The following is a 24,431-nucleotide window of genomic DNA, read 5'->3' as shown; positions in this document are numbered from 1 at the left end:
ACAAGGTAGAAGAACTTGAAAATTTTGCATTTTAAGAGAAATTGCACTGAGCTTGCTTCTTGCTCCCGTAGTCTTAATTGATCAGAGGCAGTCAATGGTGATAAATAGGAGCTGTTTCAAACCTGTTTCCAATGCTCCAAAGCATATGATTAGACATAGGACATGCTGCTTGTTTTTTTTTAAAGCAGGAAAGATTATTCAAAAAATAGTAAAATGAGGCAAATAAGAATCTAACATTTGTAAAATTTGGCAAGATCATCCTACTGTAATAATGTTGTTTCTAAACCAGACCAGATTCAACAGAAGGCATTTTTGCCAAGCCTTAAGTAAATAAAATCAAGACAGACTTGACAGTAACTGCAGGAAGGGAAGAAGCACTGTACACGTAGCTGTCATAGGAGACAAATAGGCATAAATATTTCTGTTCACCTTAGCTCTCTCAGCACCATCATGTATTTCATCAGCTGCAAATGAAATACTGACTCTTGAATTGAGCATCACATCAGCAGCTAATTAAGTAGTCTTTCACAGATGGGTTCAGGCCTTCAATACCAATGCATGTTTTCTTTAGCTCACCCCTCCACAAATACACAACACATGCCCTGCTTTACTGAAGCAGTAATGAGATGGCTCAATAAAATTAATTATGTACTTAGACATTCGCAGGATCAGCAATTCACAGTCAACACTATGAGACAGTAGTTGTTACTATCAAGTGCTTACCTTTCTCAAACTGAACAATGTAGTAGCTCAGTCTGCGCAACTGGGACTAGTTATACATGCTTCATAGTTTAGGTCAATCTTACATCTCAATTTATAGTAAATAGTACAGGATGTTTACTTTCTAGACACGAAAGAAAGCCAGAAGCTAGTCTGTAAATTTGAATGCAGCAGAAAGGACTTGTATTGGGAGATCTACTTAAAAAACAAAAGAAACACACAAAGTGAAAACATTTAGAGAAGTCATCTGTTCCTCCCCAATTATATTCTTATCTTGCAGAAAAGAAAAAAAAAAAGTCAACCACTTATCATTCTTACTTCTCTTTTTGAGGTATAAACACTGTACCTTAACATCAGAATATATCTTCAGATGATCCATCAAGAGGAGGTATGACGGTTTTGTTTCTATCTTACAAGTCACAGCTATGACAATGCAATGCAAGTGGCAACTAGCATTTTGTACAACACAATTCCTGCAGCCCTGAAATACAACAGGCTGCACAACAATGGATCTACAGTTAACTATCTGGAAGAACACAGTAAAGATGTCCAAGCTTTCCTCCTTACAGTTTCTCCCCTTGGCCAGTTTACTATTTATAATTCTCTCTACTTGCATCCTTTTCTACTCCAAAACTCATGTTGACAAGAAAACCTAGCCATACTAGTAAACTGGAACATTGCCTTTTCTGTAGAAGCCTGTGCTGATTTCACATTCGTTTTTATACTTGTGTTCTAAAAATCAGTATGAAGAATGTACTAGAGCTATGGAGACAGAAAATAGTTTCATTTTGTTTCCTCACCAACAGCTCTACTAAGGATCAGGGTAGAATGCAGAGGAGGAATGTTTAAAATGCTACTAAGTGAAAAAGGAGACCTGTTTACATTGTACATTGCATCTCTACTCAGTCTCCAGTCTAAGCTAAGTGACAGAAGCATTTTGTTTAAAGGCAGGTCAGCATTGTTGATTAAATACCTATCAGAACTTACACATAACATCGGCTTTTTAAATAATTTCTGTGTGGTGTTTTTCTACTCACTCAAAATCATCTCCAGAGCATCAAGATCTGATGGGACCTCACCAGAGAGACAGTTATACTTAGCAGGCCAGAAACCAAAGTATTCAGTTTTAAAAAAAACAACCAGGTATTTAAAAGAGTTGTTGTTCCCCGATATTTTCAACCAGCTTAAAGAAAATACAGTAAAACTTCACTGCTTTGCACTTACGCCTAGGAGATTAAGTGTACGTTGTTCCACCATGACCATTTTGCAACATTTAAGTACTAGGAGTTAAGCCATGATGATGCATTTCAAGATGTGTTCTGTTCACACGAGTAGAGAATTGGAATTCAGGTTTAGCTCCTATCCTGTGATATAACTGTATTAATGGAAAAATTCTACTTAGTGGAAAGTAAGTCAAAATGAGGTAGCTCTGCCACTCTTTTTGCTGGAATGTAGATAGATCCTCACCTAATTTTAAAGGGTAGATTAGCAAGATTTTACTGTAATCTACACAAAATGTACAGAACAGGAACCTCTTCCAGAATAAGGCCACTAATGTTGCCATTGGCAGTAGGCAGTGAAAAACAGCAGTTGAAAGAAAACCCCTCAATTGATAATAGAAGTGTTCGTGAAGCCATAAACTGCGGGGAGAAAAATAATAAACACATTGTCTTCTCACCCCTCCTCTTGGTTTTCCAGTATGAATATAGGGGTGTCTGCTTCCTGTACGTACTGCTCTGTGGGGAGACATTTCAGTCTATTTTCTTAGCTGGAAATCTAAGCAAGTCCACACTACATTTAAAGATGGGGTCAGCACAGTAAAACAGTAAGATTACAAGCTTCCCATGAGTCATAGTCATGATAGTCTGATGTCCAGATGCCCAAATTCGATACCAGCGCCCATAAAAAGGATCTGAAATGGCTGGGCATAACATGTTGTTCAAATTCACTTCTGTAACCTAGGAAAGGGACAACAAGTTTATAAATTAACATGATTTGCACTGCACTGATTCAGACACCAGAAACGATAATTTTAAAATTACCATGATAATCAGAGTTGCTGACCAAAGGATTATCACCTAACACAAGCAGGGCAGCTTTCAGAACGAAAGCAGATCTGAATTTAGTTGCACATTTAATAGATGGATTTATGCAGGTACATGGCTGATTTATGAAACGTTTTGCCAATACTTGTGAGATATAAGATACAAGTGTTCATTAGAACATGCAATTAAAAATCTGCACACAAGTAATCTTATCCATGTCCATCTGGACACCTTGAAAAACTAGTCAGTGTGTTTACTTTCAGTGTACTTGCAAACTATCCATTTATTAACCTCTGTTTACTTACCAGTCCCAGAATTTGCAAGATGCTAAAGTGATATACAAACATAAACCCAGTAGATAAAAGAGCCCACCAGAAATTGGAGAGTGGTTCTGGAGTGTAGATCCCTTGAAAAGAAAGGAATACATTAGTGTTCAGTTAGTATTCAGCTGAATTGCTATGTCCATCAAACACTCATGAATAATCTTCTCTTTTCTCTGTGGATGCTAGGGCATCTGGCTTTAGCTGATAACTTACTGAATACTATTATAATAATTAATATTTGAGAGCATTATTTCTTACCTGGAGCATCCAAGATAATTTCCTCCCCTCCTCCCAGCCCAGCATTAAAATGTATACTGTGTTACCTCATTAAACATACCTATTCTTCACCAAAAACAGCGATTTTTACCTTATTTTTCCTTCTACCCCAGAAGTAACAAATCATTCTAAAATGCAACAATGGTATTCAATGAAGTCTTCAGAAATCATGCTACTCAAACTCCTGCTTTTTACGAGGACTATGAGTTAAGCATGATAAAACTAACCCAGGTAGTGGGAGGGTACAATAGTTGTATTAGCCTTTGCTAACTGGCATATTTGGAAATTACCAGGAAGATTTAAGAGACTTCAGCATGTGCTGTGCAAGTCTGCAAGGGATCCAAATTTAACTACACATGCATAGCTTGCTGTGACAGTACTCACCAGACTGAAGCTGGTACAAGCATGCCTATGTATGGTATTTTACATAGATAAAGGCAAATAACTGCTGTTATCTGCTTTGCCACACCAATGTATGGTGGTGCATGCTGTCTCAGTTTTACAGTCCCCAGAGGACTGCTGTCTCAATCCCTGTTTGCCCTGTTAACAATTTTTTTCTGCATAGTTTTCTCCCACAGTTTTTGCCCATCATGCCAATCTAGATTATTTCAGGTAGCTATTTCAAAATTAATCTAATTTAAATAGAATTTTACTAAAGCATACTAGTAAAGCAAGTAAAAGTATTCTTATCAATATTACCTACCTGCTATGTTCTAAAACTATTTATCTAGTCCTTGGCCACTCAGTATTACAGCTTCTTTGTCGCTTGTCTATAGAAACTAGGGAGTTGATTGCATGCTTGAATGACACTGCTTATATGCCCCCAATATATCACTCATTATTTACTTAACAAGCAATAATGTCAATGTAATTATCCAAAATACAACTGCACACCATGTTTAAGTAAGCAGATTGTTACTGTGTGCTGCCACAATAAATAGGAGCAGGGAAGCTACTTTAAAAGCAGAAGGCAGCTTATAAGATTTCTTATTAAGTGGGTGGGTGAAGGTCAGAGGAAGCAAAATCCCAAGGTAGAAATGAACTCTACAAAGTGGAGTTCTGCAGTTAAAGGGAGAAAACTCACACAGCTCTAATTCTTAGAGCATGCTTGCTAAGTATATTAGAAGTGCTTGCATACCATTTAGTGACTTATCTAGAAACTGTAACCAGAAATCTTCACTTAAACAGCACCGAAATTCATTAAACTTCATTGCCTGAAAACATCAGTAAGACAGCAGGGAATTGATAATACCTTGCATATAGTTTTTCATTGTAGACATCAAGAGAAAAGCAAGTAGCCTTGGTGTTGGGAGTTCAGGAGACCAGGACTCTACTTTTGGCTGCACCACCAGTTTTAAGTGACCTGATCAAGCTATACAGAAACACTCTGCATGAAGAAAACACAATCTGACATCACAGTTTTAGTGTTGTCTCTGTAGTCTTACGGGCATGTTTAATCAAGATGCAAAACAAAATAAGATTTAATTGAAGAATAGGTCTGTTGGAACACAGGCCATCAAGTCCTGACTGCTTCAGGCTACTCAAAAGTTAACGCACTGAGGGCTTTATCCATATGCTGCTTCAACACTGACAAGCTTGGGGCATCTAAAACTGCTCTAGAACAGCTCACAGGAATTGGTAGTAGTGCTGTATATCTATTTGGTTTCACGTGAACTTGCCCTGTTGGCAGTAGCTTAATGTTATACCAGAAGTTTCTGTAAAGCCTGTGAACAGACACTGCTGAGGTAAACGCTCAGGGAAGCTTGAATCCAGACACTGAGGACAATCTGTGCAGGCAGAGGATCAACGCTAAAGTAGACATATGAATCCAGCTATGGAACAGGAGTAGTGAGAGAATGCCGTCATTAAAAGACGCAGTAAATCTCACGAGATGACAAAATAGATCACTGGCATAGTTTGGCTTTGAACCCAAGCTTCTCGCGTCCAGCTTCAGTCCAGTCAAGGAATCATGTTTCAAAAGTCACTAAGAAGAGTTGTTCAGGTTCCTCCAGTTAAGAATTTCACACTGCTGCATCCTCTCTTTGTTGCAAAACTTTAAAAAAAAAAAAAAACCACCACTGTTGACTCTCAGCCTATACAGCCTTTCAATCTCACTGTATGATTGAAAATTTCCTCCTTGGTAGACTTGGCAATCCTGAGAACAATAGCACTATTTTCAGCAGCAGCATCATTATCTGGACATCAAGGAACAGAAAGGAAGCAATGAGCTCCACAGAAAAACATTTCAGAGAGCTCTGGATTCCCAAGTGTATTTTGGGGAACTAATTTTAAATTCATACCTGGGATATTTTCTGTACGTTTCTCACTGGATAAATAATCACTATAGATTTTATTACTCTGCAGTCCTGCTATTCAACAGATGACTGTCTAACAGAGCAGTGTTAACAGCAGATCTATTTTCTGAAGCACAGTCCTGACAAAAACACGCAAGCTGGAAAATTGAGACCCAGCTGAGTGGTTGTTTGAGTGGCCGGTGTTGGCTTTGGCAAAAGCTGTTTGCTGCTTACATGGGAAATCAATTTCAGTATGTAGCAGTGAGGTTCACTATCTTCTATCCACCAAGGATCACAGGCAGTTCTTACAAGTTAAGCGCTTTCAAAAATTTAATCCAGCTGCCAGGCTGGCACTAATCTAGTTCTCAGAAATGCTCCAGACAGTGGACTGTTCCAAATCAGGGTCATCCAAGTAGGCTGTAACATTTGTTCTTGTGTTGAAATGCCACAGCAGCATATCTTGCAGTTTAGATCAAACTTCAGCAGCACTGATAGGAAGGATTTCACATAGGTTGAAGGGCTTAGGAATCATCACCAGCTTCTGAAACAAGTATTTGTATGACCTTGAACAAGCTATGCATTTAATTTTGACATATAGAAAATGGAAGCATGGCTTTAATAATCTAAAGATCAATGTAAAGACTCTTTTAATTTCTTCTAATTTCTTTTATATTAGTTTCCATCTCTCCCCACAAAGCCTCACATTACTTGCAGTGTTATAAGTGCATCGATAACTTATGAATTACTTATTTCAAGTTTACAAAAAATAGGATTGCAAAAATCTGAGCACAATTTAGCAGAAAGTAAAATAAGATGCAGCATCTTAAGATGCTGCTTGAACCAGAGAATTAGAACCTAAATATAGTACAATTTTTCTTTTTTTAATTCAGTAGTTTTAAAATCATCCTTTGCTCCTGATGTCTTGCTTTCATTCCCACTGTATTTTGTACAGATTTTTCAGCTTTGTACCCTCCAAAGTACAGCTAGGCCTGCTTAATCCAGAACTCAGCAGCTACTGCAGTTTCTTCATTTTAAAGCTTGAAGAAAAGGTGAGGACAAGCTTGCTTCCACTTTATTTCCCTTAATTAAGGGGTTATTTCCAATAATGCATATGTTTTGGCCTACTAAGATAGCCTAGAGCTTCCCTTCCAGCAGAGAAAAGGATGTTCTCAAAAGGATAAGCTAGTTCTCACCTGATATCTGCTGTTTCCCCCTAGCTGTTCCAAATCCATGTTGATTTCATATACTGCCTTATGCCAGGAGATTTCTAGTTCTTGACTGTCAGCTATGCTTGTCAAAATCAGCCTGGAATCTTGTATTACCTATTCCCATCACAAACTACTGTTGATAACTATACGGAAGGTTCTTCCTCTTCCTTGTACATGTATGTGTAGTGATAAAATACTCTCCTAAACTTCTGTCTCTACATGCAGAGAGAAGACTAACAGATCTTGGGCCCATTCACAGAATGCCACATCACCACCCTTATTTAGTTTAAGTGTTTCACAATAGAAACCATAAGTGCTTAGTGCAAAAAGCTCAACGTGTCATGTGGCAGAGGCACCGTCACCTCCTCTTCCTCTCCAGCTTCCTTAAATCAAACAAGATTATCCTAAATGGCCACGCTACAAGAGATTGCAGTATGAGCCTACAGCCAGAGCAGCACACATCTCTTGCTGCTGAACACAAGTACCCTACTGCTCTGAGCACTCTGCTCCAAGCACAGCAGGCACTGCACCAGCCACTTACATCTAACACAGGGGATCCAGGGGCAGAGCAGTGCTGGAATAGGAACACAGGAACTGTCAAGGGAAGAGCAGGAGCATGATCAGATGAGAGTGAGCCTTACACAATGCACAACACTTCACAGATCTGTAAGTAATTAGGAGTTACAGTGGAAGAGATGTACTCCTCATTATAAAGTATTTCACTGAGGCTGGAGATAAACTAGATTTATGACAACCTAACTGTATTTAAATACATAATCAAAGTTTTCCTGGATTGCTAATGTTCACTATAAACCCTGATCTGTAACTTCATTTAAAAGATATGGAAGACTATCATTAAATACAAGCAAGAGTCACAAAGTGGCAAAGTGGCTGAGAAAGGGTACAACAGCTAAAAACGTGTTTAAATGTGCTGATATCCCATTCTTGCCAGCAAGTCCTTAGCAGCAAAAAGGAGAGCACAAGTTTGGTTCTCCAGCTGCTTTACTTGTACTTTCTTGTTTACAGATACAGGAAAATTGATCCTTCCATCTGTGCCTCTTCTATGTGTCCTACATCTTACAACTGAGCCCAGCATCTCATTAGGTAAAACACACTGCAGTGCCCTTAAGAAGGCTGGCTCTACAGAGCAGCTTCTGTCCAATTTCTGAAAGATCACAGCAGCTTTGTTGCAGGGGGAAGTTTGTGAGCTTCTATTGGCTTTCTCACATTGCCAGAGAAATTCTCTTCCATTGCCACCTTTGAAGGCAGCTAGATCAAAAAAGAGAAAGGCCTCATGACTTCAGTCAGAGAGAAAGTTTCTTTTTGCTTATGAGAAATACATATAAGTTGAAAAGCCTCTCTCTACTCCTAGCAAACAACTTACCTACTAAAGTACTGAGGATCAATCTATCTGTCCATTTGAGCACAGCTGTACAACAATCAGCTCTTAAAAAGAAATGAAGGCAGACTGACATGACTGTCCGGAGTTTGCCCAAAAGGAGATTTTTTTATTTCCTAAATTGTAGCCGAATTAATTTACCATCTCCACAGTGTGGACAACCTCCTTTTGAACTGTGAACTCTTGAGAATTCGCACAGCCATTTTAGCAGAGTGAATGCTAGTGACTATCTCCCCCTGCAGGAGAAAGTGTCAGAACCATGCAGCAATTAAGTGACACCAATACAAAGGCCTCTGATTAAGCATGTAAGATCTTCTGGTATTGTTCATACACCAGATTGCTCCTTAAAGTAACAAAACCCTAAGAACACCAACATCCTTGCCTACTTCATCAAGTTATTAGATCTACCAAACTATAGTGAGGATCCCAGAACTCAAGAAGGAGCATCTAAACACTGCTGTGAGGGAGTCCCTAGAAATTAACTCTTATTCCAAACCACTGTGGAATGATACCATTTGGTCACGACTTTCAGAAAATAACAATTCCACTTGAAGCTCTGAAATCAGGGGCACACCTTATCTTGTCAAATCCCTCAAAAAACCTGACCAAAGTAGCTTAGGGACTAAGATGGTCAGAAACTGAGATCGGAGGCTACTGAAGTGCAAATTGGAAACTTTTCATTGTGTTAAGAGTATACAGTTGGCAAAACTCAGTCCTCTAAGACAGAATTGAAAGTTTCTAGTACTTTGTTCTTAGAAGGTCAGGTTAATTAATGCACTGTTGAAACAGCTTTGACAGCTCATGACATCACATTTGGTCAGTTGCCATCTCCCTAAGCCTTCTACCAGCCAGCTGTATCCCAGTAGCAGAAAGCATACTTACTTGAGCATACTTGTATGTTTTAGAAGTCCAGCTTAGTTGTAATTAATGAGTTTTCAATGAAGAGGTTGACTCCCTGATCAAAATTCACACTCGTGTGGCTCCATCTTCTTCCCTCCACCCTGACACTTTTATTTCTTTCACCTCCCTTTTGCAAGTCCTAGCATTCATCTGATGCCACAGTAATCCAATCCAGGAACTACAAAGCCATGGCATAGCTCACAGGGCAGTGAGGGTCTCACTCCCGAGGACAACAAAAAGCAGCAAACATATCCACAATTCTGCATCCGTCCTATTGCTCTGGTTCAGCCTACCCAGCTATTTCAGGAATGCTGTGTCCTGCCAGAGACTAGTCTAATTTTTGGCAGAGTTCACAGGCAATATTCATCCAGCAAGAAAGCTGAGAATAGCAGATGTGTTTCATGAAAGAGCTCCCTTGAGTTGAGAATCATCTGTGCTGACCTATTATATCTGCACTTACCTCTGCTATACATGAGACCCTCTTACGGAAGTTAAGAAACATATGAACCTAATCAGCATTTAGCTTGCCTAGGCTGGCATGCATTCATATATATACATAAACACGTGCACTTTTAGAAAGGAAGCATGTTAGAAGGTTAAGTAATGAAATTTGTACTCAATCAGTGGAGAGAGATGCCTTAATCCCTGAATAGGAACACATCCTTGAGCAATGAGCCGTCAGCGAATTCACTGAGTGACACAGCTGGAGAGATGCTCAGAGCTCATCCTTCAATGTGATGCTAAGCACGGTACTGTCTGCACACTGACAAGAAGGGACATGAAGGTGATACTGGCAGCGCAACGTGACCTGTCGTCTCCACTGTAAGGAGTAACACTTACTGTTACCCAGTTTCCTGTGCAAAAGAAAACACTTTAACAGGTAACTGAGTCTGCGTGCATGACTGATGTTTGATTAGCATGCCAACAAAATCTGACATGCCATTCTCTGCCAAACGAGCCTCAAATCATCTCTGCTCAATCCTCCTTAAAGGAATATTAACACTGAGTTCCTAACAAAGCAGTCAGTGGTATCAGTAAATATCCAACAAATACTCCAATAAAAGGAGTGAAGGATGACACTTTTTCCACATAAAATCCATTCAATTTTTCCATTTTTTTCTACCAATTTTCTTCTCCCAATGATAACTAACAATTCTCTGATGGAAATTTCTGCTTAAAATACAAAAACAAAGTTGCATGACAATCAACGTCAGTGGTGATAAAGCAACTTGCATGGGATACAGTCAGAATAAAGGATATCATCTACTCAAAGCATCTTTAAGCAAGTGTGAGAAAAATGACAGTATTGGCACATGATAGTAGGCTAATTTTCACCACATTCATACATTATCTCCTGTGGCATTAGTCATAACTACTTAAAAATTTTATGGATCTTTTGTTAGTGAGATATTACAGTCAGTGAGGTAGCCAGGAGCTGACCACATTAAGAAACTGGAGAATTATTAGTTACACAGTCTGAGGCAATCTCTATTGAAATAATCAGCCAACAGTTTGGGTAGAAACATTACTGCTATCATTTCAACATTAGGTGGCAGCAAATACCTGTACACTGATAACATTTTACCAGAATACAGGTAATGGGTGACAACTGTACAACACAAAGCCCTTCAGACTACAGTCTTATCAGCCCCAAACAAGTATCTTAAAATGACACATACAGGAACTTCAAAGACACCAGAAGAACTGAGCTGGTGACACCACATGAGCTGAGTGCGGCGTTGCCTACAGCAGCACATGGCTGGTCGCTCTTCTTTGCCCTCTCCTTTCTGTAACGATTACAGGTTTGCATAATTTCTACATCTATATCACATCTTAACATTCTGACAAACCGCACTACCAAAGATGGATTAAAATAAAGCATGGCCAGCGTATGCCACTAGCAAGAGAGAAAAGGGTGACTTATTGAATTATGGTACTTTACCCTCTGTATCACTTTTATTTAGTTTCACTCAGTAGTGGGCAGGAAAAAGGTTACAGACCTATATTGCAAATCCTAAGTGATTACTGGTATAAAGTACAAAACACCACAGTGGAAGAGGCTGAGCTTGTTCTAAGTATTCTGTAAATTGATATCACACCCCTGGTATTGTCATTAAAGGCTACTGAAAGGCTGGACCATACATTACAGTGCTTTATTTCCTGTATGAAACCATTCAGCTCTGATAGAAAATGCAGGTCGAGGCAAATCAACGCTGAGGGGGAGAGAGCATCACACTAGATGCAGATATACTGTATTAACTTCTAGGGAGCAATGGTCAGAGTACTGCTGCTCAGTAGAATGATTTGGGATTCCAGATTTTATGAACTATTATAGTACAACATAATGCAAGATAGTAGAATGAATGTCAAGCAAGCTAGCTCATAGTCCTAATGCATCTCACAAGGGACATGCAAGAAAGCAAGTCTTGAAGACACAGCACACAACTTAGAACATTACAAGATGCCAGAGGCTACTCAAGACAACACCACATTAGGCCAACACATACTAGACACACAAACCTTTGTTTTATGTTATCAGAGATGCAACTCCAACATACATACCACCAGAAACTGTTAGGTAACAACATACAGCAGAGAGCAAGAATAAACTTTGTGGTAACCATTTAGAACAGCTAGTTCAATGGCTAGAACCAATTTAGCGTAGGAAGGGTAAATTGCCAACCTACCTCCTTTTCTCAGCAGATAGATGGGCACAACATAGAGCATCACATGTTGGATGTAATAAATTTCCATTTCAAATGGAAGCTGAGGAATAAGGAAAAATATTTGTGAAGAAAAATATTTGTAAACACATTTCATCATTAACAACTGGAACCATTTTCCTTATGCCCCATCACAGTGCATTCTGTTCAGTTCTTTTGTCATCTATGACTGTTACCAAAGCAATGGCAGACATTAATGGTCAGTGCTTAGAAAACGCACTTAGCTGTACCCATTCCATCTCCCTCACCACAAACACAATGCAATATTTGTCAATGAGAATTCTCAAAATCAGTCCGAAGCACAACAAAGGAGGCAAAACATAAAATTGCTCTCTTCCTTTTCCTCATAATTTAAATTTCCAGTAACAATGCAAAACCCCAAAGTAATCAAAACAGGAACTATATTCACAAACATGACAAACTTAGAAAAGAAAATTTTCCTGTTAGTTTGTGTGAGATAGATTTCCATAGAAATGACTTTTGCTTCCAACCATTTTAAAATACATGAAAGAAATCGCTAAGGGGTTCTGTGCAAAAATCCAAAGAACTGCTTGCTTTATGGCAATGTGCATGCATGTGTGGAACAGCCCAGTGTCTCTAACACAACAGATGACATCAGTCAGTCTTCAAGCTGCAGAAGGATGCAAATAAACAAGTAATCAGTTAGCGGTAAATCAAGTTTTCCTCACCTGCTCACAGATTTTGCAAAACTGAATTCATCATCTACATATCCATGTAACTTTTTCAGGACAAGTCGGACAGATTGTACTAAAATAATGCTCTGCTAAAAATAACCTGAGCCACAACTCCCAGTTCAATCTGAGCCCCTTAATCCCAGCCCAACTAATTCGAGCTCTTGATCAGCTAGAAGAAGTGGCAGACTGCTCTGAATGTCGTTCCATCTGTAATTGCTTTTGCCTATATCTGTTAACAGATTCAAATTAAAAAATTCAGAATTCAATTCTTGTAGCAGCTTCCTTACAAAGCTGAAAAAACATGGTTTACTATTGTATTTCAGATGTGAAAAAATGGACAATACTACTGAGTCTGAATTCTCATAGGAGTAAAGCAAAGCCATTAGTTTTGACTCAAATGTAGTGTCATTCTACAAGCTAACATGAAACCAGATGCAAGTACTACTTTCTTGGCTTGTGTTCCAATTTTAAACAAACAAATAACTAGGAAGAAACAAATCAGTAAGAGCCTTCCCTTTTTGTTATTGTTCCAAGACAATGAACTCAGAATATTGAAACAGGAACATTACAAAAATTTCTACATCAACAGAATTGAAGATAGGATCTTCACACAGTTCAGTTTTCTTCCTATAGAACAGCTAATGAACAGCAGGTAAATAATACAGTGAGGTTTGAAATTCTAAGAAAGAAAAAAAAAGAAAAAAGATTTTTTTAAAGATGTTAAAACCATCAGCTGGATTTTTTAGTGTTGGCATCCCTAAGCTGACACTTGACACTAACACTGTCCTGTTTGCAAACTCCAAGATGCTCTGCCAGCTCCTGGGAGACAGCAAAAAACCTTCCAATCTGCTGGGTGATTTTATTCCAAGCATTCTATACCAAAACATAAAAGTATGTGAGATAATAGCAGGCAAAAGCAAGAGCTTCACAAAAGTTGTGAGGTGTAGTGAATTTGAACCTTTTCTTCTGTTGCCCACTGAAAGACACTGAGAGCAAAGAAAGGGGATCAAAAAAATTCAGAAAGAAGCTAACAGTTTTTCTCACTGGAGGAAAGATCTGTACCCCTACCTGGTGGAGCACACACATTTGAGAAACAACAGCTCCTGATACACACAACACAGCATGGGATTTACACTTACTCCTGCCAAGCAGCATGCTCTGTTCAGTCTCTGTTCTTTCAGAAGGGCTCCTGCACTCACTGAGCTGTGAGGGTCAGTTACACAAACACGATGCTCAGGACACTTCTTAGAACAGAGCGACAGTTGTTTTCCTGCGGTAGTGTTGACAGTATTTTTGTTTGTGTGAAACAAAACATTCTTTTTTCCACTATGAAAGATTGTTTGTTCTGAAGATGGGTGCATTTCCTGGCATAGAGCTGAAAGTGCATAGTTTCTGTACAGCCAAGCACTCACACTGTGCAGTCAGACAACAAACAGAAGAACACACACAAAAGATGGGCTACGAAGCTGTACGCAGCAACTGGCTCACCCAGTTCTAAAGGTCTCATCTGTAAGTTATCTCACCCATAAAACACTCATTTGCAGATTGCAGGTAGGTATCTTGTAGCTGTAAGAGAAAACTGAAAGCAAAGAGAAGGAGGAAGGGATCACCTGTTGAGCTAGGACATAAAGATCCTCTTTGTGAAAGCAACCACGCACTACAGCAAGCGATGGAGACTGAGAAATTCAGAAATCAAAAAACCTGTTACTCACACAATATAAAGTGACTTGAAGAGCTGTGTTGGTCCATCTCGCCTTTGACTGTAGGCGCTCACAAAGGCCACATGTGTCTGAACTTGGGCTTCGGCAATCTCAGCAGCAGGCCCTGGTGCCCGGCCCCAGGCCTGTCCTCTCTTTGTTTCTGAGAGGGAAAACCTTGCAGCCACTCTAAAGGATGGTACCCTCTCCTAGTAAACCGGTGAAGTATGGATTAAAAAACCCTATTTTTCCATCCACCTGTCCCTACAGAGTGCCAGAAATACTGGCTGTTTGCTCCCAAGAGGCACCAGCCTCAAGCTGGTATACTAATATTAACAGTCCAATTATTTAATGTATTTTTAGACTCTTCTCTCCCTTACCAGCATCATGCTTTCCTGCATTTCGTCCCATCCCTTCCTTGAAGTTTTAGAGTAACTAATGGTACAAGACAAAAGAACAGATTATCCATTGCTGCTATTAACTTGCACTCTAGGCTCCCTGACAGTCTCAATGAATACAAAGTACAGACTACCCTGATACTGAAAGTAAGTGCTACTGATAAGTAAGCTTTTCTCCTTTAAAGATTCCTATTTGCAGAAAAGCAGATCTGCTCCTCGTTCATTCATAGGTTCTGACTTCGATATAAAATCACATACATTTCAAAATATGTTAAACAACACTGACATTCACAACAATTCCTCTAATATAACACACAATATCAAAACATGCTAAGAAAGCACTCTGTAACCAAGTATTCAGACCTCTCATTTTTAACATGTGGTAACGATGTTTCTGTTCAAAAATAAATGGTGCCTTGTTCTTCCAGGAAGAACAGCAGCCTATGATGCAGATTCCAAAGTGCCGCACTCCCCAGGCACATGCTTAAAGGTCCTCTGCTAAGTGCCAAGAACAGCGAGCACGCACTGAGCCTCATCCCAGGGAGAGGTCAGTTACGTTCAGAGCTACTGGGCTAAACAAACACCATTTCATCGCTTGCAAATCTGAGGGAAAGAGAAACTGTCTGGAGAAGGATTAGAGCACACCTTTCCGAGTAAAAGTCGCAGCCATCAACAGCAGTTCTCTGAGCGTGCAACCGGGTAACCTAACATAAACCTGGTTCTGTCCTAGGGAAGCAGTGAGCTCCTTCCATTGACTGCACTAAGCATGGGGAAAAAATAATCTCAATTCAGTGCAGACTTAAGCTGAAAAGTTAGATATTCAGATGACAGTTTCCCATCAGAAAGCGCAGCACAAGACCCATTTAAACTAGCTTAAACCCACTGTGACAAGGCAGCAGCTCTTCAGTGGACTCTGAGGTTGCTACTTTGTTGTTTTCTGAAAGCAGTACTTCTCCTTCTGTTAATTATTTATACTTCAACTGTGTATGTGTAACAACAGCTCAAGTACTATACCTAGAGGAGCTCTCATTCCATCGTCCCCTAAAAAGACAGCTGAGCATAACAGAAAAAAGGAATTGAAGCATTTCAGCTCCCAGGTCCTAGCCTTTTCTATAGCACAGCCAGCACAATCTAGTCATTCTGTATCAGTTGCTTTCTTAAACATCAGCAGTAAATCAGGTTTGTAATCTTTGACAATTAGTTTCTTAAATGTGGTCAGTAATCCAGAAATTAAAAACACAAACAGGTTTTTTATTTCACTAGTAAAACAAATCACAGTATAGATCAGAGAAGAGGAATAGAAAGGTATACTAAATATAAAACTCGTAGGGCAAACAGCTGCTAGACCTTGGTAATGAGTGATGGTTACCCCTCAGCACATTCAGGATTGTGACAGCAAATGACTTACTTGGCAGAGGAGAAATAGTGCCAGAGAAGATCAGAACAGTCCAAAGACAGATGTGAAGACTTCAAACAAACAAGCAAAAAGCCAACAAAAATACACAAAGACAAAGAAAAAGAAGGGGCTTTTTGAAAAGAGTTTTATCAGGACTCATTTCTCCAGCAGACATTCCAACAAGACACCCAACAAGACGCTGGCAAAAGGCCAAGAAGCTGCCCAGTGCTCCAACCACTGCTACACTACCTGGGCATTTTTGCAGCTCAGGCACCTCCAGCTTACCTGACATAGAGCAGAAAAGCAACCTCTATTTATGTGAAGAGAGAGAAAGAAATGTTATGACAAAATAAAAGGAATACCAGGGCTGCAAAAAACATCTGGAGAGAAGGATTAAACATTCATGTGACATGTGAAAGTCTGAAGCAGCTTCCCATAGTTTTACTGCAACTATTTCTTCCCATTGTATTTAGGGGCAGTGTTTCAGTTGCCTGTCACACATCCTTTTCTTTGTACATTATAAAAACATATTCTCAAAAAAGTTTCAAATAGGTGTGTCAGTCAGCATCCATCCTCACAGCTGTTCTGCACAACCCAGGCAGTACAGAGAATGAGAGCTGAATTTCCTTAAAGCAGCACTAATTTAAGGTTTATCTAGTTCTCATTTTCAGCTAACCCTGTTAGTGCAGAGAACGTATATTGAGGGAAAGAATCAGCATCTGTACTTGCTACCAAACTATTAGCAAGTGTGATCTCAGTCTTAAGAGTTATAGGAAGGCATCTGTTGTGCCTGCAGAGTAAAGATGCAGTAGATCACAGGACTAGGAAGGTGACTACTTTTACCAGACTACAAAAGCCAGAAAATCCAGGTAGGCTAAAAGCCTGCAGGATTCCAACCTATAAAACACCCAAATTCTGACAAGCTGTAAGAGACCTTTTTTTCGGTTGCAGCTACTAAGGATGAAGTTTATTAAGAAAGCCAGGAGAATATGGAGCTCAGTGTAACACTGATCTCAACAGAATGCATTTCTCCTTCCATCAGGGTTTTGAGTATTTGACCAGCATTATACATGAAGTTTACTGTGTTTCATAAGACATCACTGTCTCGCAGTCAGTCCATTTTTATCGTACAGATCAGCTCCCATTAATGACACTCTGGCTCAATCAGGCATTTACAGAGTTAAGTGTAAAAACGTTTTAAGTAATAAATAATACCAGTTTCAGAAATAGCGTTTTTCCAGTTCCTCTAGAGAGAATATTTGGACTACTTCACACCACCAGCAGGAGGTAGATTTTTATTATCAAGTAAAGGTGTGATTGTAGGTTGCATTTACAGGTATCATTTTGATGCACATAGCAGAGGTAACTGCTGAAAGATGCAGAAATATGGGCGTTAGGACCTACTGGCAACCAAAGCAGTTTCACCACAGACTCCAGCATGAAACTGCCCTGTTAGTTTTCCTTGTGCCAGACAGATTAGGCCAATTTAGCTATAATGCCACATGCTACCATAACTTACCCCATTTTGCTGTTCAAAGATGTCTCAGGCAAACTGTTAAGTGCTGTGAATTGTTTATCACCCTAACATGCAATAGAAATGCAGTGGACAAAGATCAGAGGTACTGCACACTGTGTACAGTAAGTACTGCTTAGAGTACGATTCTGTTCCTAAAACAGATTTAGAATGTGTAACTCTCAAGCCAAATAGCTCTAATAATAGAATTCAGCAGCTTCTGGAAACATCAGAAGTACACCATCCCTGCAAGTTCAATATCTCTGGGACTTGTCCTAATTTTCACTTTATATCAAAATTTTCAGGACATCAACTGGAAAAAAAAAAAAACAAAACACAAACAACAACATTTACTTTAAAACCAGCAGCAAGTTTCCTTTAAAATTTGATCACTGCAATACGGAAGTTCAAACAATTATAGTTACTCTGAAGGCTTGGTTTATGTGGTAGTTAGACGAGTTTATTCACATAGCTAGGATATTAGAACATCCCATATAACTTAAACAGAGTAGAAAGAAGTTATTTACTTCTGTATTTCTCATTCGCTTCCAGGGTCCCACATGGCATTCTAACAATACGATTCCTTTAGCATCATCTCTAATGTCTTAACATCTTTAGCTAAAATCTGATTGAGTTTTTCAGATGCAAGACTTCAGCATTTAAGGCTAGATCTCAAACCCTTATCACTGCTTTGTTATCACTCATTACATGAATGTGTACACTTGCCTCACAACTTGAGAAGCTAGTTGGGTAGTTCATTATGTCACATACCAGAAGACTGATGGACTCCAGATGACTTGTTCTTACCACAGCATTTTGTAGCATAAATAGGCCTATCATTCAAGCTCCTTAAATAACACAATTCCCTTCCCCTCCTGCCAAAGTGGTGCCCTTCCAGTGCTGAAAATACAAAGTTGATTAGCTGAGCATCTTAAGCACAGCAAAGCATTCATCTTATGGTCACCTATAACTCCATGCTTCTATTATGTACAAATCCACTAGTTCCTAAACATCCATCCATCAACCACAAGGTGGCAATTAACTTTTCATTCCCTATCCATAAACTGCAAAATGCAGAAGATATTTACAAACAAAAAACATACTTCTAATATTTTCTCCTGCTCCTCACTCATGATTCACAATTTGCTGGTGTGTACGCGCCTACTGCTGAACTTGCCAAGTTAGCAGGCTAATTTAGCCAAGGAACTACAGTAAGCATCTGCTATCTGTAAGATAACCAAGAGGCAATCCACTTGGAAGAGAGGATAAGCAGAATGTCAGCTGAAGACAATGAAAACTATGCATCTCCTAAGCTTAAAACACATCTTATGTGATGAAAGGTAACAGCAACCACCTTAGTGCTCAGTGAAATATCCCAGTTTGGTTTTACAGGTTCACAAAGTGATGAGACAACAGTCTCCTGCTTTTCAGTGCACACAGGCCTCAGAACTCTTGCTCATCTGCCCCTAGACAGCATCTCCCTCCCCACTTCTACAGCAATAGTTGTGTCAGGTGCCCAATCTATCATGCTCTTAGTTTGTGCCAGACACAATATATTACAACTGTTTACAGACAATTAAGAACACAACGTCTTTGTACTGAAATGTATACACTAAAATATACATCTTAAAATATCGTACCAGTGAAATCAAAAAAAGATGCGGTATATTCTTGGCCGAGTCAAACATCTCTTCATTTAGATACTATAAAACAACATGGACAGAATTAATGTGTTTTTTGTTTGTTTGTTAATTCCTAAGTTGCAAGAGAAATTTCTTGCTTTTGTTACAATGTCAGTGTAAATGACAGTGACATTTACAGAGCAGAATGTGTATCTACCATGACAGAATTTGGGCCAAAGCAGCCATGCTATAAAATATCACCCAAATTATTTTATGCCTGAAGAAACACTGAAAAGAGACGAGCCTGGCAAGCAGCTGTTAAGCCAAAAATAACCTAAGCTGTATTTATTCCAAAAATACTTGCTCTTGGACATTATCCTTTGCCTCCTTTATCCCTAATTAAGGACAGATTTTTATAAGCAGTCCATATTTTTCCTGTTTAACCCCCACTTCCCTCATTTAAATGAGATCTTCAAAATAGCACAGAAAAAACAAGTTAATAATTAAATATTTCGACATTTTAACCGGAGAAGGTAATATAGAAAAGTATTTTATGTTAAACTTAAGAACCAGAAAGTTTGAAATACAGAGTGAGATTTGTGCTCCCACTTATCAGGAAAAAATCAGTACAGTATGTGTATATATATATTTTCATGTCCCTTCAGCAGGAATTAGTTTTATTAAAACACACTGACAAACTGCACTTAAGCAGCTATATATGTGTATATATATGTACATAGACACACACATGTATACACACATGCATGAATATATATTTTTCCGATTTGTAATGCTTTATATATTTTTCCATCTCTGTAGAAAAGAATATACATAGTTAGCAGAGAAGAAAGGACAAAATAAAACTTGAGTAAACTCTATGGTTATTTTACTACTAAAATCTGAATAATGATTGAACTTTCTGTGTATGCATGTGTTTCATACAGTGAGGAAAGTCCTTACTGATATGTAAAAGCCTACAGATGGATAATCCTCTCTCCAGTAATTAAACTGCGTCTCAAGGGAATTTTTTCTTATCTTAAACAGGGGAAGAAGGAAAGCATACACAAGTCCAAAGTAAGACTTAGTTTTCAAGTCTCCTAGATACCAGTGTGAACAGTCAACATGGCGTATCATCAAAATTCAATACAGATGCTGATTTATAGACTTAATCCTATTAAGACTGCCTAGATTTGTAAATGGACAATCACTAATGAGATTTGTAACAGAGTCTGAAGTCCCTAACAATATCATTAACTCACATGCTATGTAAATATAGATATGAATACATTATCCAGACTCTGTAAACATGTAAGCAGATGAATTTAAGTGAACTCTATTTTAAAACAGACATTTAAATGGTTGCAGAAAAGAAAAGATTTTTTTGCAAATTAGACATGGCCACCCAGACTAGCACATCCAAGTCTTCCATATGCTGAGGGCCCCACAGCTGAATGCAGTACTGCAGGTGGGGTTTCATAACAGCAGAGTAGAGGTGAGAATCACCTCATTTGACCTGACAGCTACACTTCTGACGCTGCTCAGAACATGGTTGACTCTCTGGGCAGCAAGTGCACATTTAGCAGCTCCTATTCAGTTTTACTTCCACCACATACTTCTCTGCAGGGCTCTGCAGCATTTCTCAATTGATTTGTTGCCCATCCTGTATTTGTGCTTGAGATTGCCCTGACCCAGCTGCAGGACTTTGCATTTGGTCCTGTTGAACTTCACATTGTTCTCATGGGCCCACCTCTTACATCTGTCCAGGTCCCTCTGGATGGCATCCCTCCCCTCCAGTGTGTCAGTAGCACCATGCAGCTTGTGTCATGTGCAAGCTTGCTGAGAATGATCTTGATTCCACTGTCTACGTAGCCAACATGGATGTTAAATAGTGTCGGTACCAATACTAACCCCTGAGGAATACCATGTTTTACATATCTACATCTGGACACCAAGAGGTTGACTGCAACTTTTTGATTGCAGCTATCCAGACAACTCTTCATCCACTGAGTGGTTCATCCATCAAATCCATGTCTCTCCAACTTAAAAAAAAAGGATGTCATGCAGGACAGTTACCATACGCTATACCCAAAGCCAGGTAGATAATACTGGTTGCTCTTTCCTTATCCACCAACGTTGTAACCTCATTGTAGAACAAATCTGTCTGGCACTATTTGCCTTTATTGAAGCTATGTTAGCTGTCACCAGTCACCTCTTTGTTTTCGATGTGCTTTAGCAGAGTTTCCAAGAGGATCTGCTCCATAGCCTTACCTTGCCAGACACGGAGGTGAGACTGACCAGCTCTGTTGTTTCCTGAGTCTTTCTTTTTACCCTTTTTAAAAAAGGAGTTAGACTTCTCCCTTTCCAGTCACTAAGAACTTCTAGACTGCTACAGCTTCTCAAGTACAACTTCTAGACTGCTACTTCTAGACTAAGACTGCTACAGCTTCTCAAGTACAACAAACAGTTGCCTCAGCAACTTCATCCACCAGTTCCTTCAGGACCCCCAGATACATCAATTAAGTCCCATGGACTTGTGCACATGCCACACCCTATTCTATGAAGTTTCAAAGCCTCTTATGTTTTACCTCTGTTCAGAAGCCAGGCCAGTACTGTCAAAGTACTTTCTTCTACACCTAGGATAAAGCAGTGTTAACTCCCCACACTGATTTATAAACATAATCACAAAAATTCCAGGATTCGAATTTTGGTTTCATCACAGAGGTTTGTACCAGGAATCTACAGCCTGGTAACATGAACTACATACAGTAAAATGAACCAAAGGTGAAATGAACCAAAGGTGAAAAAACTTCTAGAAATAAATTAGGGAGCAAAAGGAAAGATACAGTACACTCACCAGGCGCGTATTAACGACAGGAAACAGCAGTGCCAAGAGAGCCCCATTCAGCATATGCATCTGCAACCTTAGAAAAGAGGAAGTGGTGTTTTCAGACTGGAAATGAAATGCAGTATTTTCACTTTTTATGTAATATCTCTTCAATAAAAAGCAGTCAGTGATTTGAGAAAATTTGAATAAAGCCACAGTTAAATGCAATAACGAGGACAAAGCCTGTCTTTAAATACACATTTAAATACTTTCCTAAGTAGGACTGCTTTCTGTAATGAGCTTTGGATTCCTAGAAGGCCTGGGCTGCCCATTTGTGTTAATCCAGATCATGATATAGGTTGTTAAATGCTTGGAATTTTGCTGTTTATTTATCTTTCAGAGCTTGAAAGAGTATATTTGATAAGGTTTTACTCCTGCACATCTTTACATGTTTTTTTGAAGTGTACAACTTCAAAAGTAATACAAACCCCAAATTGTTCTTCAAATGTCATTTGTATATAAGAGTGTCAAAAACCAAAAAGATCAGCTGTGAGAAGCAGCAAGTGGCCACTGCTCTGCAACCAATCTTTTGGAAGTGAGTAGGAAAACCCAGACGCCAGGCGTATTTTGCACTCTCTGAGTTGAAGAGATACTGTTACAGTATCCCTGCATTTGGCCTGCTCCCTGCCCCAATAAGGAACAGCAAGAACAAGTTGCAGCCACAGAGCAGCACTTCCAAAGCACTTTCATAAGGCAGACCCGCAGCATCACTTTTCCAGTCATTGCATATACGAGGACAAGAAAGAGCAGAGTGAATCGCCGTAGTGGCAACCACAGCTCTTCTTGATTACCTTTCTGTCTGGGAAACACCACCACCCTCCCCACACTCCAACTAGTTGCTCCCCATGACTACTTAATAGGCTCTTCCTGCACACTGGAAACCCTTACCGTTTCAAAAATTAGTAGCAGTATGTTCTAAAATACTGCTTATCTTTGGAAAAAAATACTCAAAATCAGCAAGGATTTGCTTTAGTTAATGTTCTTTTTAAAACTGAACACACATTGCGTATGTACAGTGTTCAATGAAGACCAAACACTAATTTTCGGTGAGGATAATCAAAAGGTACGAGGCACATAAAATTAAGTAAGCAAGCACACATTAGTCTGTGGAAGGAGGAGTGTAGTTTCAGCTGTTACTGAGCTAAGGTATATTGCTAGTGAGACCAAAACCATCAGAACAAAAGAACCACAGCTATGTGGCTGTGCAGTCAGTTTAAGCCATTACCTTTCTGAAGTACCATTTTTCAGTCTGACAGATATGCCTTTCCTACTGAATATATATCTTAATATTTTATTACTTAAACCTGTGATTAATTTCTAAAATACATCATACAAAGTAGACAGAAATGTAGTAAACAGGAGGCATTACCTGAAGAGAATCATTGCAGCCCGACATGGAGGGCAAGCAAGAAGGAAAATCTGAAACATCAGAAAGAAATTGAAGTTAATGATGTGATCTTTCAGACTCCATTATCAATACCTTTCCTTCCAAGCTCTGGACGCAACAACCCATTTCTAACCAGAAGAACTGTTTTACAGTAAAGATGGAAAAGACTAAAAAACATTAACAAATTCAAAGGCTTACACATTTTTATGTAAATTCACATTTTCTAGGTGTAAAAGCATTACACAGTAAGAGCAGCATCTAGGGCTGAGCTTCTGCCGATGCCCATCTGATATCATTGCTTTAAAAACTAAACAAAAACAGCCTTTCCAAGGCCTCACGTAACGCAGAATACTGTACTATCAACCACTCAGTCCTCAGTCATCACAGTCCTCGCAAAGGCCTCGCTGTGCTGGTGACCAAGTGCTTACACTGACAGGCCTTCGCCTCAGCAGTGTAGGTGCCAGCTCCTGGAGCTTTAAATTGAGATGGTTCTATAAAAGCCTCTTAGTGCTTCCCACAATAAGGCTATCACAGTATTTGTTACACAGATAAGCTTAGCGGTCATCTTTAAACATGCCCACTGCGTTACTCAGGAGAATATTTCCAAAGTTCTGCAAGCATGTTGCCAACTATTAGCCACCCACTTCACAAGTCCAAGAACAAGACAATACAACTGGAGAATATTATATTTGTCTTTCCTTGCGTATCACACTCCTACCATAAATAGGATCTGATTGAAATCATTATGTAGTAAACGACTGTTGCAACTATGCCCCATATAAATTCAGAAGATAATCACCATCCTTTGATACTGCTATCTAATATCTCTCACAGTGAGTTAAAGCACTTCATATCAGCAAGTCTTTAGATATGAAGAGATGACAGAAGTAGGTGCTCGGTGATAACTATATTGTATGCCACTGAAAATAAGAGAATTCCTACGCAGTTTGG

General features: G+C 39.2%; 1 protein-coding gene across 2 annotated transcripts in view; it reads right to left on the bottom strand.

The window, feature by feature from the left end:
* Positions 1-2,471: 2,471 nt before the first annotated feature.
* TMEM164 (transmembrane protein 164) overlaps positions 2,472-24,431 on the bottom strand; it is a gene marked incomplete at both ends in the record, with an annotated part of 35,068 nt that continues 13,108 nt past the window's right edge. Inside the window, 5 exons of one of the 2 annotated variants that reach the window (XM_079541877.1) lie at positions 2,472-2,678; positions 3,071-3,171; positions 11,853-11,931; positions 22,064-22,130; positions 23,463-23,512. In XM_079541877.1, coding sequence (XP_079398003.1) covers positions 2,472-2,678; positions 3,071-3,171; positions 11,853-11,931; positions 22,064-22,130; positions 23,463-23,512 — 504 coding nt within the window. The remainder of the gene's footprint in view (positions 2,679-3,070; positions 3,172-11,852; positions 11,932-22,063; positions 22,131-23,462; positions 23,513-24,431) is intronic. The other variant, XM_079541878.1, reaches the window with a different exon arrangement.

This window comes from Tetrao urogallus, assembly GCF_951394365.1.
Source record: "Tetrao urogallus genome assembly, chromosome: 13".
Taxonomy (NCBI): domain Eukaryota; kingdom Metazoa; phylum Chordata; class Aves; order Galliformes; family Phasianidae; genus Tetrao; species Tetrao urogallus.
Note: the sequence above shows the minus strand (reverse complement) of the source record. Positions and strands in the feature narration are given on the sequence as shown.